Raw genomic sequence first — 19,261 nt, forward strand, 5'->3', positions numbered from 1 at the left:
GACTTCTAGTTTAGAAAATGCAATTTCAGGCGGGCGACAGCTAAAATAAAAACATTTTTGGCTTGAAATATCGGTAGTCTCCCGCCTGAATCGCGTCTATTGGCATGTATGATTTTATTAAGACGAGAGAAGAAATTCACAATTGCTCTATTAACCTTCCTGCTTTCTCAAATTTGCTTGAAATTTCACCATTTGCCTACTCTTTTTTCAAGATTTTCTCAGGGGAGAACCCCCCCAAACCCTCCATAGATTGTTCAGGCTCGCCCGCTACGCTTGCTCACCGCAGTGCAGTAGGACAATTGTTTTATCCCCCTCCCCTACCATTTTTAAATGTCACGAGCCGCCACTGAACAGAAAGCACTTATAAACGTGTTCTAGGGCTGTATTAATGATCCAGGACTAATATTGACAGTGTAAGTTTAATTATACAAAAGGAAACAAGGACAGAAAGTCGTGTTACAAATGAATATATCCCATTTTATTTACAACCCTTTTTAGTTTCGAGGAGAGGCCTTTGCAAACTCTTTAAAAAACATCAATGGGCAATATTTTAGCCCTAATGGCTAAAGAAATTGCGAATTCCCCTACTTCTAACCCACCGGCATGGCTTCTGTGGATACCACAGCACAGAGCCACTTGTATAGCTATTTAAGTTTGTTGTTAGCGCTCTAGTTGTAGATCAGAAGAAGGCGTAGCCATGTTTTTGGTAGCTGGAAACACGTTTGCTCGCTTGTAGTCCCTCTTTAGTTTTTATCGCTTTGCATTCTGCTTCTGTGTCTACGTGAGCACTGCCCACCTCCCCATCCATTATGCGTCGCTCGGCCAGTCGATCTGAAGTTCTGCTGTCAGTTGTGGCAGGCAGCAGTAGCCGATCACAGAGCTCGCGTCTCAGCGATAGGGATTGCAGGACGGAGCGGCAGCTCTGACCGAAGCTTCAAAAGTCTCCCCCCGCCCGTAGCTCCCCCACTCGCCGCTGCTATGTCAGGGCCTGCGTGCCCGGCGGGGCCCGCCTGCGCTGCAGGGGGCGCCGCTGCCTCTGGACCCGGGGTGTCAATGTTCCGCTGGCTGGAGGTTTTGGAGAAGGAGTTCGATAAGGCCTTCGTGGACGTGGACCTGCTATTGGGCGAGATTGACCCTGACCAGGCGGACATCACGTACGAGGGTCGACAGAAAATGACCAGCCTTAGCTCCTGCTTCGCCCAGCTTTGCCACAAGGCTCAGACCGTCTTCCAGATCAACCACAAGCTAGAGGTGAGGGGCAGCCTGCCAAAATGGTGACAAGCCACCAGCACCAGCTTCACGGCCAGAAGCTGGTACGAGGGGCGCGATAGTGAAGACGAACGTTAACTATAAGTCGGAGGTGTTCACATTGAGTAGTGTTGCCTGGGGGTAAACTCTGCATTTGACTGCTGTAGAGGGTGGGTGTGTCAGTCGCAATGGTATTATAGGTGGAGAGTTTAGATATGTGTGAGTATCGGTCAGTGTAATAGTATGGATGGATCACGAGTAGATGATATGGCTTTTGCACACACATGTCGGAGAAGGCGGTTTTAAAGAAAATATCCGACTTCAGAAAAAAGAGGGGTGCAACTAGAGAGTACTGAATAGTTAAGGGTTCAGTTCGTGTGAATATAGAAAGGGTTTGATCCAAAGAAAGAAAATGGATGACTGTGAGTGGATAGAAAAATGAAAAGGGAAGAATGTGTATGGAGGCGATGACGTTTCTCACCATGATGAGAATCTTAGAGCGTGTGTGTGTGTAAGAAGCAATAGGTGGGTGGTATTGTACATTAAATACATGTGTTAATTAAAAATGTAGTTTCTTCATGCATGCTTTTATAAAACCTGTAATGCCAACTGTTCTAAAAATGCGGCTGTTCTAGTTTTATCACTCAGCGCGACCGTTCCCTCGTTTTAAGTTGCTTGAAAAACATGCGAATTGCTCCTATATTGATGTTTGGTTTCGGTTGCAAGTGTTTAAATCAATACTGTAGTGGTTTTGCATTTGCTGTCATGTTGTGCCAAAACCTATATGCCTCGGACAGTATCATCAAGTTTCGTAGACGACTATTGATTTATTTAGTACGCTTGTGTTTTGACTTAGGTTTGGCTTTATGGTTTGGGGTTTTAGAAACAGTTGTTTAATTTATATACAAATTGCCCATTGGAATTTGGATGTTTGTTTTACTTTGCTTTAATCGAAGCCAAAATAGAAGTTTAGAATCTACTTTTGCACAGTACATGACAACTATATTTTCTGCTTGCTTGGCAAACGTTTTCAGATTCCTTACTCAGACAGGAATTTTACATCAGAGATTGAAGTTATTTTAAACTGTCCACTTCACGTGAAGAGTGTGTATGTGTTATGTTATGTTAGTATGAATTTTTAGAGCGCACGTTCACCCCGGGGTTTCTTGGCGCTGTGTACCGCTGGGGAACCCGTTCTGGCTTTCCCTGTGAGATGGTCCTTATTGGGCATCGTTCAACAAAAGTTAGGGAGGGTCTAAGGGCAGGTTTACCGACCGACCAGATATAAGCCCCGGACTCAATACACAACAACAAATAATATCTGGGGGTCAACGAATGGGTCAGTAAGTCAAGCAAGAAGGACCACTATACCAAATGCATGCAAAACAGTAACAGTGAGAAACAATAGTTAGTGAACGGTCAAGTCAAGACTCGAGTATATGGAGAAAAATGTATTGTTCCCATCAGAAGCCACACTGTACCGCCCTTGTTGTCATCATTTGGGATCTCCTTACCCAGGAGACACGACGGCCGGTAAGTAGTTACCGTGACCGAGATGTGATGTAAGGGCAGAACAGAAGGGTGTGGTAGTGGCTAATGAAAAAAGCAGTGTATGGTGATTGGAGTGAAAAAGTGAAGGCTAATAATAAAATTAGGTGAGTTGGGTGGAAAAAAGAAATTTATTAATATCCCCCAATCCCTAAGATTAAAAGGCAGGTGTGGGTGCAGGTTTTAAATAATAACCGCACTTATTGGTGGCCAATAAGTCTTGACTTGACCGTTCACTAACTATTGTTTCTCACTGTTACTGTTTTGCATGCATTTGGTATAGTGGTCCTTCTTGCTTGACTTACTGACCCATTCGTTGACCCCAGATATTATTTGTTGTTGTGCCTTATTGGGCATCCCCAAGGTGAAGCCAGGCATCCCCGGCAGCGAGGGGGCCGTTGTGGAGATTAAGCAAGCTATTGCCCAGAGTTGCAGCGTGGGACCCATGGTTAGAGAGGCACTGAGGCGAGATTTATTGAGCCCGCTGACATTGGTTCCGTACCCTGCCGCGTCGGGAATCGGACCCTGGTCCCGGGCCGACCTCTGCTTCTGAGTCTGCCGCCTCTAACCGGTGAGCCACACTGTGTACTAAATGTAGTCCCAGCTATAGCTTTTACTCACTTTATCATCTTTGACTACCACGTGACTATGACGACCTTATATTCATCTACATATCAATGTGGGGAGATCTTAAACATCCAGGTGAGGGCTTGAAAATTGACAAACTAGAAGGTAAGTTACTTAATAAAGTTACTGGACCTGTAATATCACCGGACGACTATGTTTTCTTAAACTATGGGTGAAATATAGATTTTATTTATGGATTTTTCATTTGTTAAAATTATTGCAATATGCTAGGTTGGCAGCTTATTGGCTTAATGCATACACTAGAGTATCTCTATTTGAACCTATAGTCACAGATTCATATCCTAGTAGATTGACTCAGCGTCTAATCATTCAAAAGTTCCTAAAATGAGTATCATTTTCAGTGCGTCGTTTATGACCGAAATTTGCCTGTCAGGTGAGCTGTGTGTGAAAATGTTTTTCACAAGGAACTCTGATGTAGGGCAGCCAACGATTCATTGTGATCATTGGTGATAATGTAGTTGCTGTTGCTTTCTTGAGCAGGGCTGTGACCCTGGCTCATTTGAAAAAATATCTCCCGTTTCTTTAGAGTATTTGTATGCTGTTACTGTGTGGGGTACAAAGCGAGTGAAAATGCAGAGATTAGTCTGGTTTGTTTTCGCTGGGTCTCATTTGTGAGTGTTATTTATACAGGTCTTACTTTCAAAAATAGTCAATTGATATTGGGGAAGCAGGTAAATCATATCTTGAAACCAACCTTTAAACATTATTTGTCATGGAAAGTTCTGCAAATAAGGTGCTCCGTATATCATTTATTTGTGCTTTTTTTATCGCACAGACCATGTCACATGAGAAACATAGCGCTTTACAAACAACTTAAACAAAACATGCATTAGGTTAGTTGAAAGGAAAGAGAGCAGTTGATGGTAAGAATTGGATCTATCAGTCCATGCCACCACACAGCTTAAATATACCAAAGAACGTGGATGATAAGGCTGAAGTGCAGATATTTCAGTAGAGGGAGAGCAAAGAAAATATGACTGTTAAGGGTAGAATCATGGATGTTTTACTTATGTAAAAGCATTCTGGCATAGATCTTTATGATTTCATTTGTTTTTATAACAGTGTCAATCTTAATCCTCGTGTACATGAATTGTTTATCTGCGGATGGTAGTATGCAGGGCTGTTGTTACTTCCTCTTATACCTAACCATTTGACGGCCATATACTGCAGACGTTTCCATCTACCATCGTAGATGGAAACGGCTGACGACACCCAGTTAGTGGTGTCAGAGTCTCTTTGAATCTAGAGAAAGTGGCCTACCAATTTGACAAATGTATGAGTAATATAATTGATTGGATGCAGAGACATTGTTTAAAATTAAACTTGGAGAAGACTGAGGTGCTTCTTTTTGACAGTGACACCTCATTTTGGAGCCTGGTGGCCCTCTAATCTTGGGTCTCTCCACCTCTGGTTCAAAAAGCAAAAAACCTAGGGGTAATATTTTACGTCTAACTTACCGTTACTGAACACATCAATCTGGTGACGTCTTCCTAGTTCCTCACGCTAAAAATTAAAAAAAAAAATTCTCCCGCTCATATCTACCGAGCTGGAAAAGACAGTTATTCTGGCTTTGGTAATTTTGAAGTTAATTACTCTAACATTCTGTATGTGGGCATTTAACCGGGCCTAATAAGGAAACTACTGACTCTTTAAAATGAGGCAGCTCGCATACTGATGAACCTCCCTAAATTTAGGCCAATCTCACAAATTCTCATTAATCTGCCTTGGCTACCAGTAAGGGAAATAATTAAGTTCAAAGCCCCTTGTTGGGCCATAAAACTCTTCATAAGACTGGTCCTTGTGTGGTATTCTGTACTAAACTGTTGCTAGCATTTTTTTCCTTAGCCACTGTAAGAACCTCCAGCCTCTGTGAGAATCTTCAGCTTATGTCCGCTCTGTGTAGAACTCTGTGCTCACTGAACTCCTGCCTAGAATGTATTGTTTTAAGTGTGGGGCAGTTGTACTAGAGCCAGACCTGAAGCCAAGTCTAGGAGGCTGAGGTGTTCAGACCATTGGGAAATAAACAACACTATTTACCTTTATCTGGTATTGGATTGAACTTTACAATGGCGACGAGGATGAAATAAATATTACCTGCATTAATTTTTTTCCTTACAGGTGGATTCTTGGGTAACAATCGGTTACCGGAGTTCATTATTATCATTATTATTTTCTTCTTGACTCTTTTTCTTTCTTTTGTATATACAATGAAAAATGTACTACCTCCTCCATTTTTCTTATCGAGTCCTGGTGACCCTCCTATCCCCTGGAAAAAGTGGAAAATTGTCTTTTCACATTATGCTCGCGTATGTGGTGTTTCACTCAGTGCTGAAAGAAAAATGTCCCTCCTTCTTCACTGTGTAAGTGCAGAAGGACAAGAGCTTTTCCAACATCTTCCACAGTTGTCCACAAAGGAAGCAAATGATCTCAATGATTATGAGATTTGTCTGAAAAAACTAGATTTGCATTTTTTACACAAAGTATCCACAGTGTTAGAGAGACATCGTTTTGGAAAACGAATGGAAAGAACAGGAGAGAATGTTGAAGACTGTCACTATACTAAAAAATTAGCATCTACATGTAATTTCGGGCGAACTATGAAGAAAGACAAAGAGATCAGTTTATGCTAGGGTGCACTTTAGATAAAATCAAAGAAGCTTGTTGGGAAAAGGATAATCCTTCTTTCTCAGAGTTAATCCCCATAGTAAAGTCATGTGAATATACCAAGGCATGTGTAGCAGAACTTAAAAAAAGAGATGAGGAATTACATAAAGAAGGATATTTAGAAGTAGGAAATGTAGAAGTAGTTAATAGATTCAAAGAGAAACAGAGCAGTTCAACACTTAACAAAGAGATTAAAAGTAGACATGATAGTACACAATTTAGTAAAAATAATCCTAGTAGAGATGTTTTTAATCCGAAGAAGTTCCAAGGTACCAGTTATGGGTGTGGGGAACATGGACACATGGCGAATTTTAAAGACTGTATAGGATGGAAAGCCATATGTAAAAAATGCAAGAAAAGGTCATGTGTCGAAATGTTGTAGTAGTGGCAATTTAAAAAATAATGTACATGAAGTTATGTATGAAGAGGAATGTGAAGTAGAAGAAATAATTTTGAGGATTTCTGAAGGGAAAAGAAGTGGTCCATTTGACATGGTTCTTATTGAAAACACCCCTGTGCGCATGTTATTTGACTCTGGAGCAAAAATGACACTCATTCCTAGCAGTGTGGACGATGAACATTTGAAAGATAAGGTGATGTTATGTAAACCTGATATCAAAGCTAAAGGTTATGGAGGTGAGCCCATTAAACTCCCAGAATATTTTAATTGTAAGATTGACTTTTAAGACAGGTGTGTTACTGGTAAAGTATATGTCTCTGAGAGGGGTGATTCTTTGATTAGTTGGATACATCTGAAAGATCTTAGGGTTATTCTTGATCTCAATTAAACTCCCTCTGTAAGGTTAAAGGAGAATGAATGTTGTGGGGTGCATGAAAATCAAAACAAGTGAACCATTTATTCAGATGCCATTAAATAGTTCTACGTTTAAAGAAGAGTTCCCTGAAGTGTTTGATGAAGATTTGGGTTGCTTAAAAGGTTATTCCCAGAAGATAAACCTGAAGACAATGCAGTACCTGTTGTTAGTAAAGCAAGAGGGGTGCTCATCAAAGTTAAAGATAAGATGAAGGTGGAATTAGATGTTATTAAATGGTGGCATCATCACCGAAGTTGAAGGCCCAGAATGGTTAGCTCCGGTTGTTATGGCTCTTAAAGCTAATGGTGAGTCTAGACTCTGTATAGACTTAAGAAAGCTCAACAGGTGCGCTGTTGTGGATCACTATCCATTGCCCAACATTTCCGAGATGTTGTCTTTGTTAGAAGGTATGAAAGGGTAATTGTGCCGTCAAGGGTTTTTGTTAAACTGTTGAATATTCAGAATTATATATTATTTTGTGGTCCTAAACATTTGACACCACTGATGCACAATTTGTGTCAGACAAAGTTTTTAGACAAATAGAGCTAATACCAGACGGTAATAAAAAGAGAGAGCAATAGCAGGGTGTATGTAAAAGTTCTGTTTGTTTTAATTATTCACAAAACAGGAATAAAATATACATGGGTATACCATTTGTTGCAAAAGCTACAATAGGAAAAATGTCAATAAAACAGCCTATTTGCAGCAATTGTTGTAGCTTATCCACCTATTTACAGATTCTATCATTACAAGCGGTGGAACAAGCGCAGTCGACGTTTCGGTCTCTAGACTTGCGTTATGGAGACCATCCTCAGGACAAACAAATCAAATCATGAATACCCTCTCTTATAGATTAATGAAGATCATGGAGTTTAAATGGGCCTCAAATTCAAGTAGATGGTAGCGCTGAGTGCAATCATCTGTAAAGACAGGAATCGACTGATTTTATCTCTCCCTGTGTAACTTTAGAGGTGGCGCTGCTGATAAACGCGTACATCTAGTCTGTACTTCAGTTCTCTGTATATTTAAACGATTGGCAGGCCCTCTGTCACTTTTACATGAAGTTCACTTAACACAGCAGTCCTGGCTAAACAAAGGTCGAAGGCGATCCTCACAATTCAACAGGCAGCAGCAATCCGGTAGAATCTTCTCTTCCACCGAACAGGCATTGATTTATCACCAGATAAAATGATATCCTGATTCTAAAGATCTGACCACATTCATTACCCCTTTTGGGACATAGACATTTCTCAGGATGCCATTTGGACTTATATCTGCAGCAGCAGTTTTTCAAAGGATGATAGAACACATTTTTAAGGAGGTTAAAGGTATAAAGATTTACCAAGATGACATACTAGTCTTTGGGCGCAATGTAGAAGAAGAGCATGATAAGAGTAAGAGAAGGTTGGATCAAATTAAAGGACAACGGTCTTACTCTCAAAGCTAAAAAGTGCAAGTTCAATCTCACTGAAATTGATTACTTGAGTCGCATATCTCTGATATAGAACCTAAGAAAGAGTTGGTTGACACTATTAATAGTATGGCCAGCCCTAAAATCAGGAGGAAGTAGTTACATTTTTGGGGATGTCCAAACATTATACAAAATTCATACCCAATTTTTCAGACAAAACACATTTGAGGCTACTTTTGAAGAAAGGTGTGTGTTTCACTTTGGAATTCAGAATGTGAGCAAGAGTTTGTCGTAGTCAAACAGTTATTGTCCAAAGCCACGTGTCTCCCCAGTTTTGATCCCAGTCAGGAAATAGTGGTCATGACTGATGCAAGTTCTGCAGGGTTGGGAGCTGTCATGACGCAAGAAGATGGAGGTGTGAAAAAAACTATTTTATTTTTATCCAGAAGTTTGAGAGGTGCAGAATTTAATTATTCTGTGATAGAAAAAGAGGCGTTAGGCATATTTTGGGCAATAAGAAAACATTGCACATTTTTATGGGGTTGCAAATTTACAATAACAAGCCATTAAGGGAGATCTTTGAAAAGAAAGGTCTAGACAATGTATCTTCTAGACTAAGAAAATGGGTTGTGTCTCTCCAAGAGTTTGAGTTTTCCGTTGTATACGTTCCAGGTGTGAAGAATAACTTAGCTGATTGCTGCTCACGCTTGGTTTATAAGAGATGTCCCAAGTGTGAAGATCAGAAAAGAGAAGACTCAGATGATTTTGCTGTATGTCTGGTCAATGAAAGCATAATGAAGGAAGATGTATGGGTAGATGAGCTTGGGAAAGATGCTACTTTACAATCAGTTTTGTTCGGTATTGGAGGGGGTTAGAGCAAAAATTTGAAAGTCGATGAAGTATTTAGTGGGTTTTTTCGGGTGAAGGACGAATTAGCTTTACAGAGTTGTCTTTTGGTGAGAGGTACCAGATTAATTCCTCCAACAAGTCTCAGGATGCTACTTATTGATTTTTCCCATGAAGGTCATCCGGGAATCTGCAAAACAAAGGAAATACTTAACAAACATACTGGTGGCTGTGTATGGATATAAATGTGGAAAGATGTGTGCGAGAATGTATGGAGTGTTGTAAAAGTGACAAAGTATTGAAACCCTGAGTTCAACCTATGACATTGAGGCAACTCCCCAAAGAGGCTTGGGAGGAGGTTGTCATTGACATTTTATGTCCCATTAGATACAGTAGTGTGGACAAGTATTTCATTGTGCCCCTGGATGTGTATACTGTAGGTGGCCTGAGCTAAAAATCACAAACTCCATAGAAGCTAAAAAAGTCATAGCTTTTCATAATGACATCTTTGGAAAATAAGATTTTCCCTCAAACTTGTTGTCTGATAATGGTTTCCAATTTACATCTAAGGATATGGTAACGTTTTTTGGTGACAGAGGTATTATATTGTTCACTAGAAATCTTCCCTCTTTACCACCCAGAAACAAACTGAATTGTTGAGAGGTTTAATCGAGTACTTAAAGAAACCATTCAAAGGGCTTTGTCCAATTAAAAGTAATGGTATACTGAAATTCAGAACAAAGGGAAAAGTTATAGGTTTTTTCCCTTTCCATGACCGGAGGGACTACATTTGAATAATTTTGTAAGAGGAAGGCTTGTACCATGTTGTTTCTCTCCTGGACACATATACACAGTCCCTAAGTTTGGAACATGTAGATGGGGACAGAGAAAGAATTGAGAAAGAAGTAAAGAAAATGTGCATGAACAAAAAATGGTTTGTCAGGAGAAAAGGTGTAAAAGAAACAGTGGTGAGAGTGGGGGATAAGGTCAACATCCGCAGTCCACCTAAAGGTTTCACTTCCCACGGTTCTAAGTTTTTACCATCTATGAAAGTCATTACAGTGTTTAAAAATGCCATCAAGACAGAAGATCAGAGTGTGGAATTTTAACAGGGTTGCCAAACTTTCTTCTAATGACAGTAAGCAATTGATTGCTGGGTGTTCAAAAAAGAGTCACGCGGCAAATGATGAATGAATAGTTAGAGATATGAGATCACACAGTAAACCAAACAATTTTAATGAATATTTTCTGCTTTAGGATGTTGTGTATGTATAACCGCCTTGCCTGTATCTTCTTTTGTTTTTTTTCCTCTTTTTGCATTTAGTTCTGTAACATTTTTCAGCTCTTTAATGTTTACTATTGGGAGAGAGATGTGTGGTGTTCTGTACTAAACTGTTGCTAGCATTTTTTTCCAGCCTCTGTGAGACTCTTCAGCTTATGTCATATCTGTGTTGAACTCTTTGCTCTCTGAACTCCTGCCTAGAATGTATTGTTTTAAGTGTGGGGCAGTTGGACTGGAGGCAGACCTGAAGCCAAGTCTAGGAGGCTGATGTATTGAGAACCTTCGTGAAATAAACAACTCTATTTACCTTTATCTGTTATTGGATTGAACTTTACACCTCTCTCCTTCAAAAAAAGTTTAAATGGCATATTCCAACTTGCAATTTGAGTTCCAGCTCGGCAAGAAAAATAGTTATCCCAAGAATAAAAAAATCTTGTTGGCGAGGCAGAAGCTTCTTCTACTTCATATTTAAGGGATGGAAAACTCTGCCTGGCCATCTCCGAGCCCAGTCAAATCTTTTAATATTTAGGAAACTACTTAAAACCTGGCTTTTCTCCCCTACTGCAAATTATCATTTTTCATGGCTGTTGCTGCAACCCTGTCTGGACATTAGCTCCAAGACACCAAATGGCATGTGTGCGCTCTACAAAATCCATTGACATAACATAACTGGGCTTAACCCATAAGTTGTGGGGTCTGGAAACTGAAGTGAAATTAAAATGGAATGTTTCTCCATTCTCACTTGCCGTGTTCATAGTTTTTTTTATGGAATAACTCATCTTTCTCTGCTTCTAATAACATATTTTCTGTCGGAGCTGATACATGCTTTATTTTTTACTTTTACATCTATCGTGGCATTTCTTCTTCCAAATAAGACCGTTATGTAGTTGTTTTTTGTATAATGTCTGATTTTGTCCAGCCCCTGATTGATAACTTATCTGTTTTTATTCAATCTAATTCTACATCTTTGTTTAATTGTTCTCTGAAACTCAGTGCAACCCTTAATGCCTCAGTACAAATTACTTGTATTTGTAGTTGCAACATTTTTATTTCCAGTTTGAGACATAAAAAGATGTGTGTTGTCCTCACTGTTAAGGCGGTGGTCTGTTGGTGTATATCCTGGCGGCTCAGCCATTTTGACCGTGCTGGCCAGTTGAATGGAATTGTTTTTACAACGCATTCAAAGGAGGAAAGAGTAGGTTGGGATGTTGGTGTAGTTGAAAAATGGTCTCCACGGTGTGTCAGTTGTGTTTTTTTCTTACTTCCTAGAGCAAAGAGTTTTATCTGGGCTCTGGGATTAACTTTGTTTTAGAGGCAGTGCATCCAGGCTTTTAAAGGCCAGGCGTGTTTTTTTTCAAGTTTATTTATTTTTTAGTTTGATTCTTTCCCTCACCCAGATCCGCTAGAGGTTTGGCAGGAATTCCCCCGTGATAGTTTCCGTTATTAAGCACACATTATCCGCTCCTCAGCATTAAGAAGGTGAATACACTCAAATGTAATGCCCTATTTAAGTCTGAGGTCATTTAGCTCACCATTTGAAAAGTTATAAGTTAACAATGCAAAACAGCGTCTAAATATGCGCAACTGGAACTTGAAAGTAACTGCAGATTATAGTGCAACTGATCTATTTTCTTGGTTCTCTTTTACTGTTTTACTTGAATTTGGTTGTGTTCGGGCTTTGCCCTGAGATGCATGCTTTTGTTTGGCGTATTCTTCCATCTAAAGATGCACTACTGTTCTGCCTGTTGCTATATGTTTAAGATAGAAAGATCTGTCCTTAAAATATATATTCCGTGATGGCTTTCCAGTTATGTGAGAACTTTCTGGCGTATTCTAGTGCCCATCTGACATCGGCAGTATGCCAACTGTGAATTGTGCACAGTGACATGGGGGGAAAAAATAATTCTATGGCCTTTACGAGTACAAATGTAAGCTCATCCTGGATAACAGTGAGGGAAGCTACAGCAGGGTACATCTTCAAATAGCATGCTGCATTCCAGCTTGTAATTGTCGCCCATTTTTTTTTATCTCTCAATTTTATTTTTAGTCTAATTTTGAATGAATGAAGTGACATTTTTAAAGCACATGGCTACCCATGGGCAGACTCATTTGGGGAACAGCCACGTTTTCAACAACTTGCGAAAGGCCAGGTGGTTGGTCTCCCTTCGTAGCTGAAGGGGAAGTGAGTTCCAAAGCTTGGCGTCATTATAAGAGAAAAGCCGGCCACCGCTTCTGACTCTCTTAATCCTCGGAACGAAAACCAAATGTTGTTCATCTGAGCGTAAAGGCCTGTTGGCTCGGTATGGTTTGCCCAGGGAGGAGATGATCTTAGGTCCACTCCCTCCAAGCAGCCTATGAGTAATACATAGGGCTTTAAAGTGGACTCTCTCCCGGATAGGTAGCCAATGAAGAGCTTTCATGGCGGGTGTAGCAGACTGCCGGTTGGGGGTTCCCATAAGAATTCTTGCCCCACTGTTCTGGATCATTTCAAGTTTGGCAAAGACCACACTTGGAGCACCAAGATACAGTACACTGTCATAGTCCTGGCATTATAGAATGAGTGCTTGGACTGCAAGTTTCTTAGCCTGAAAGGGAAACAGTGGTAGCACTTTACGCAGCATCCTTAGAATGCCAAAGCAAGAGGCAACTACCTTTATGGTCTGGGCTTTGAGACTAAGGTCTGAGACCAGCCAGAACCCCAAACTTTTTATCTTTGACTTGGGAACGGGTGCTGATCCCATTGCAGATGGCCTCATCGTATTTGCTCTAAAGAGCGACGGATTGCCAAGGAGCATAAGCTCCGTTTTGTCACCATTTAGCTTCAGGTGAGAATGTTTCATCCACTTAGCCACTTCTTCAAGGCAGGTACAGAGGCAGGAGGAGGCCAAGTCTGAGTGGTTAAGTGAGACCACCAGCTGGGTGTCATCGGCGTATGTCACGATATTCACTCCATAGGGCCGTATCATGTCTGCTAGGGGGGCCATATAAGCATTGAAAAGTGTTGGGAAGAACCCTGTGGAACCCCACAATGAAGGGGCCACGGTTTGAAATAGTCTCACCCTCGAATACCTGGAAAGATCTCCCTTCCAAGAAAGACTTCAGCCAGGTCGGTGCTATTTCAGACACGCCCAGATCTCTGAGTCGGTCGACCAATATACGATGATTGACCGTATCAAAGGCCGCACTTAGATCCAAAAGAATCACGGCAGATGAGCCTTCTGCGTCAAATCTTTCTAGATTCTTCCATGACAGCCAGGAGAGCCGTTTCCGTGCCATGGCGAGGGCGGAAGCCTGTTTGAGTGGGACGGAGAAGATTATTAGATTCCAGATGGGCCGAGAGTATGCTATTTACTTGTTTCTCCAGAATCTTGCTGAATCCCAGAAAAAGTGAAATTGGACAGTAGTTGGCCAAACAGCCTGGGTCTAGGGTAGGCTTTTTCAAGAGAGCTTTAACCATAGCTTTTTTCCAGGGAGGGGGGACCACCCCAGAGTATATATATGAGGTTATCAATCCAAAATGACCAGGCTATCTACCTCTGTCACCTGCTTAGGAATCCTAAGCGGGGCAGGGTCTCTGGGTGATCCGCTTTTTACAGGGGCAGGCGTGGTAAGGAAGCAGTCATGGTACATTAAAGGGAAGGCTATTAAACAAGGTTCCTTACTCCCTAGGTGTAAATTGTCACAAATGGGGGAATTGTGGCCTTTGGTAGGGGAAAATGATCCACAAATAGTCTGAATCTTGTTGTGGAAATATTTCGCTGCAGCGTTGGTCTGTAATTACGGGGGAGTCTAGAAGAGATGGGACATTCAGTAGTTTCTTGACAATTCGAAATGTATCACGGGGGAGTTAGCCGCTGATTCTATGATCTCCTCAAAATATAAGGCATGGGCTTTTTTGATTTCAGTTTTATAGATTTTGATGGCTTCCTTATATTCCTTCTTATCTGAGAAAAAATCCCTTCTCCAGCCTCTTTCTGTCTTTTTACAGATTTGTTTTAATTCTCGAAGTTTGTGGCTATACCAGGCCCCTTTGTTAGGTCCTTTGTGCAGCTGGATGGTTGTTTTAGGAAGGATTAGATCTAGTGTACCGTTAATCCAGTTGTTAAATTTATCATTAGCCACCACCGGATCAACATCAGGGGCGGGCTTAGATTTTTCCAGTGCCGGTATCTAGTTATCTAAGAGAAGTTTTGACCAGCAGCAGGACTTGGTTTGTACGAGCCGAGTTGGAGGAGTGACATGAATAGGAGACCAGGAAAAGGGGATGAGTAAGTGATCTGACCATGGTATAGGGATTGGAGTCTGACAGGATAGCTCCCTCAGACCAGAAAAGATGGGGTCTAAGAGGTGCCCTTTTGAGTGTGTTGCGTTTAATACTTTTTGGTTAAGCTGCAGGGCCGCTAAGTCCCAGGACAATTCAGATGCAACTTTAGAGGTTACGTCATCGAAGTGAACATTAAAATCTCAGAGGATGGTGAAATTTGCAGTATAACTTGCTAGTTTAGGGACCCTTTCTGAGAGTGACTTACAAAATTGGCCTATGGATCCCGGGGATCATAGGTTTTGCAGCGTTTATTTATTATGATGCATAGAAAAGTGTCAAAAATCCACGGAAAAAGTAACCAAGTTGTCCAATACAAGAAACTGCAAAATAATATTACTCTAATGAAGAGAGAAGATTTGCATCAATTATCAGTATACTTGCCTTAATTCGCACTGACTAATTTTGAATATGCATAAAAGGAGGTAGAGAAGGAAATAGTAAGGATTCTGGTCCAGGAATGGGGCAGGAGGGGTGGGATATGGAAGGATATATGAATGAAGCCTGTGATGGAGGGATCTCTTCAGGCAAGAAACATATTAGGCTATATATTCAATAAGTATATGATTCATTCCATATAAAACACTCAGAATATTTATGTATTTATGTGCAGAATATTATGCAGAAAGATGCAAAATGTCTTGATTAATACATAAACACATTAGTACACATACAAATCTGCAATAGCCAACAAAGAAGCCATGGAACTCTAACAAACAGGTGACATTCTATACTTGTAGGAAACATGGCCAACAACGCCCAGCCCCATCAATGGCTTCCAGACAATCCACACTTTGGTACATAAGAAGAATCTCTTTGGAAGACCCATTGGGGGGCTTTCCATCTTAATGAAACTAAATCTGCAAGTACGTGTCAAGGAATGGCGCACACACACACATGATGTACAGATCCTTAGCATAAACCTCATAGCAATAGAGGGAACACCAACGAGAATCCTAGTAATAAATCTCTGTAATTCCAAAAAGGAAGGCAAAAGCATCAAACATCATGACAATGACCAACCTGATCAAAGAGTACCTCTACGAGCACCCGCGGCATGAGTGCATATTGGTCGGAGACTTTAACATGAGTGACCTGTGCTTCCCCAAGCCAAGGAGAGCACGGATGGAATATCTTGGAAGTTTGCATCACCAAACGGGGCATGTGATAAGTCCACTTTAAAAAAAAAATCTCCACGTTGGACTACTTCTTCCTAAGCAAGAAAGTCGTAAGGAGCTGTGTAAATTAAAAAGTCAAACACACCACTGCGTGTGACCACCACCACCCATTATTGATTCTGATGAATGTAAGTGCCACAGTGCATGAGGAACATACTCCTGCTTGCCAAATACTTCACATAAATCCCACCCATCAATAAAAATAATTAAAGTGGGTGTTGCTTGCGGGGTCAGATATCTATGATGGAAGCAAGGCATACAAATATCAGGCATTGAGAAAAACGTTCCAAAGACAATAGAACTGCTATTGAAAGCTCTGTCTGCATGCAAGCAAGGTAATCACAAAAGGAAGCTTGTAGGAAGAAGGTTCACCTTCCTTTTTGACAATTTAGAATTCAAAGAGAGCAAAAGGAGGTGCAGCCCGGCGGAACTACTTCATAGAAGAGAGAGGTGCGGACGGAAAACATCTTGAAAGCAACTAAAGAATTGCACAAAAAATCTCTTGGCAGCTGACACAGAAACGTATAGAGGAGGAATGGAAACTTATATGCTCCCTACTAGCGCCCAACAAGTCAAGGGAATTTTGGGGCTATGTTTACAGCCTCAATGGTGGTTCACGTAACAAAGCTTTACGTCGACTCAGATAAAATCTTGGGCTCCAACATGGAGACAGTGGCCAACTGTCTTAAAGATCTGGAGGAGCAACATACCATCCTAATCGAAAGGGAAACCTTATTCGCTCCTGAAGGGTGTTCAGAAGGATGCTATTTGGGCTGCTGTTGGGCTAAACTACACTGAACTATCATTACTACTATACTGCCCCCAAATGCACATTTTGCTGTCAGAAAGGACCTTTCAGCTATACCCCACCTGAATGGGACTACTCCTATATGGCCTGCAATCTCTCTTATGGAATCCAAATGTTTGTTTTCAGATATTTGTGGCTACCTACCATACCGGCTTGCGAGGAATAGCTAACCGAACTTCAAAGGATAGCTCACTGTGAGAGTCCTCTACAAGGTGAATGATCAATTGGTAAAATTGAGGGAGTTTTTCTTGCCTCGTAAGACTCACGACCCCTGAATTCTTTTAAGAAAGGTTTGGGGAAATAGGGGAAATTACACTTGCTATGCCCTGCACATGACTCTTATTGATATGTACGATAGGGCTGATGGACATCCCACGTTTCATAGCAGGGGCACCATTAGTGCATCACAAAGCATGTAAAAAAGCAAGGTCTTGATGAGGCCATACTTGATGAGATAGAGCTAACATGCTCTGTACTCTTCATCAAACTCTTCTATTCCTTTTGAGGCAGCGACTTGCCGTGTCGAGCACCATGTTTTACGGCCAGCATTAGTGAGCAAGCGTTGTTGCTTCAAAGAACAGCCACACCCCTGTCGACAGCCTGGTAGGGATTCCTCAATCCACCCTATATTGTTTTATTTTTCCTGCTTCATGTTCTCCATATTTCTATCACAATTGCCACCCGATAATTATACCTCAGGTTTTACATGTTTGTACATAGATAGATGTGTATTGTATTGTCTTTATTGTTTCATTACTTAAAATCATGTACAAGTAGGAACATCAATAATGCAGCATAAAAGCAAAATTAAAGTATTAAAATTCTAAAACTGGGCAGGTAAAACCTGTACGAAAGTAGTTAGTAAAATCAGTTTAAGACCGTGTCAAAAGCCCAACATTTTTACCCAAAGAAAACATCTTGGTCACATTAGCTGCTTATATGTGTAGGGATATGCTATGTGCAAGAGGCCATCATGTGCTGGATATTGCACAAGCAGACGGAAAACATCTTGAAAGCAACTAAAAAATCACACAAAAAATTGCTTGCCAACTGACACAGAAATGTATAGAGGAGGAATGGAAACACATATGCTCACTACTAGCGTACAGCAAGCCAAGGTGAATTTTGTGGAGGTCTCCAGCATGCTTTCCAGTTCTGATGGAACTTTCTTGGACTTCTCTAATCTGCCTACCCCTGTATCCGTCTCTCCTCTGAGATCCTTCTGGCAATCCCCACCATTGAATTTGTGGAGGATTCTCTGTGGCTCATGGTGTGGAGGATTACCAGGATAGATGGCATGTCCATGGCATTTCGCTCCAAGTTGCATACCTCTTATACAAAATGTGGGCAAACAATACCACTAAAAGATATAGATCAGCTTGATCCAAATGGTTTGGCTGGTGTCATCAACGACACTTTGATCCCATGGGGACCTCCACTGTCCACTTCCTAAACTTCTAAGCTTAGGAAGGCTTGGCCTACACCTTCCATTCAACAATTTCAGTGGGCCACCCTCCCTTGTCCGTGGAGGAGCAGATGAGTAGCACTATTCTGAAGTCTTAGAAATTCGAACAGAGCATATTCTGTCAACACAGATAAAGGGATTCAGTGTTCTCTTATCTATTTGAGGAAAATGGAATGAATGCTCCTTGAAGATATGAAGTTACAGGAATCTGTTTCATAGTCCTCATGTGGAACAGCACATTTTGAAGAGTTTGCTAATCTGTTGAAGTAATGGCAACTTTGTCTATGATCCTTGATTCTTTACTTGTTAGAAATCATGTGGTCAATATAAATAATGAGATTGAATGCAACCGTCTTTCTTTCAAAGAGAAATTAATACATTCTGGCTAGGGCCAGACCACTAATGTCCGCTTCAAAGAAATTCTTTAAGAGAGTTGTGTCATTGTTGGTGGTGAATGCTGACAAATACGAGTGGTTTAACATTCTGGCATCACTGCTTTCCATGTTTACATACCTTATACATAGTATGGTGTAAAACCTGCTTGGTTTTCATCTAGTATGTTGAGTTTGTTGCCCAGCTATATAATTGTTTTTTACAACTCTTCTGATAACCTTGCTGAAAGAATAGTGGAGATTAATACTATTCGGGAAATTTTGCAGACCGCCAGGAATAACGTAAGCCTTCTATAGTGGTGTTGTTTGTAGCTGGAAGTGATCCCACCGAGAGTCTAGGATCTTAGAGATGGACATTGTTCATATATATTCCACTTTCTATTTCTTTCCATCTTATGTAACATTTGTTGTAGTGAAGTATCCGAACACTACCAAGGGTTTTAACGTGGTTAAAGATTCTGATTGGCACAGTTGGAACAATCATTGGTGGGTGCTGGATGTGCAGGGTATAAAGAGCGTTCAACACTTTATTTGTGGTGTTGTTACTACAGCTATACCTTTGTTGTGAAACCTCTCGGTCAATAGACATGCCAACTGTGACTTAGAATAGGCATCATGACTGCTTTTGTCATTCT

General features: G+C 40.9%; 1 protein-coding gene across 4 annotated transcripts in view; it reads left to right on the top strand.

Annotated features, from left to right (window-relative positions):
* Positions 1–847: 847 nt before the first annotated feature.
* GOPC (golgi associated PDZ and coiled-coil motif containing) overlaps positions 848–19,261 on the top strand; it is a 211,855-nt gene continuing 193,441 nt past the window's right edge. For 2 of the 4 annotated variants that reach the window (XM_086926741.1, XM_086926738.1), the window contains exon 1: positions 850–1,251. In XM_086926741.1, coding sequence (XP_086782867.1) covers positions 979–1,251 — 273 coding nt within the window. In that variant the 5' untranslated portion in view covers positions 850–978. Of the gene's footprint in view, positions 1,252–19,261 lie in introns of all 4 variants that reach the window. The other 2 variants (XM_086926740.1, XM_086926739.1) reach the window with 2 other exon arrangements.

The sequence above is a fragment of the Lissotriton vulgaris genome, chromosome 6 (assembly GCF_964263255.1).
Source record: "Lissotriton vulgaris chromosome 6, aLisVul1.2, whole genome shotgun sequence".
Taxonomy (NCBI): domain Eukaryota; kingdom Metazoa; phylum Chordata; class Amphibia; order Caudata; family Salamandridae; genus Lissotriton; species Lissotriton vulgaris.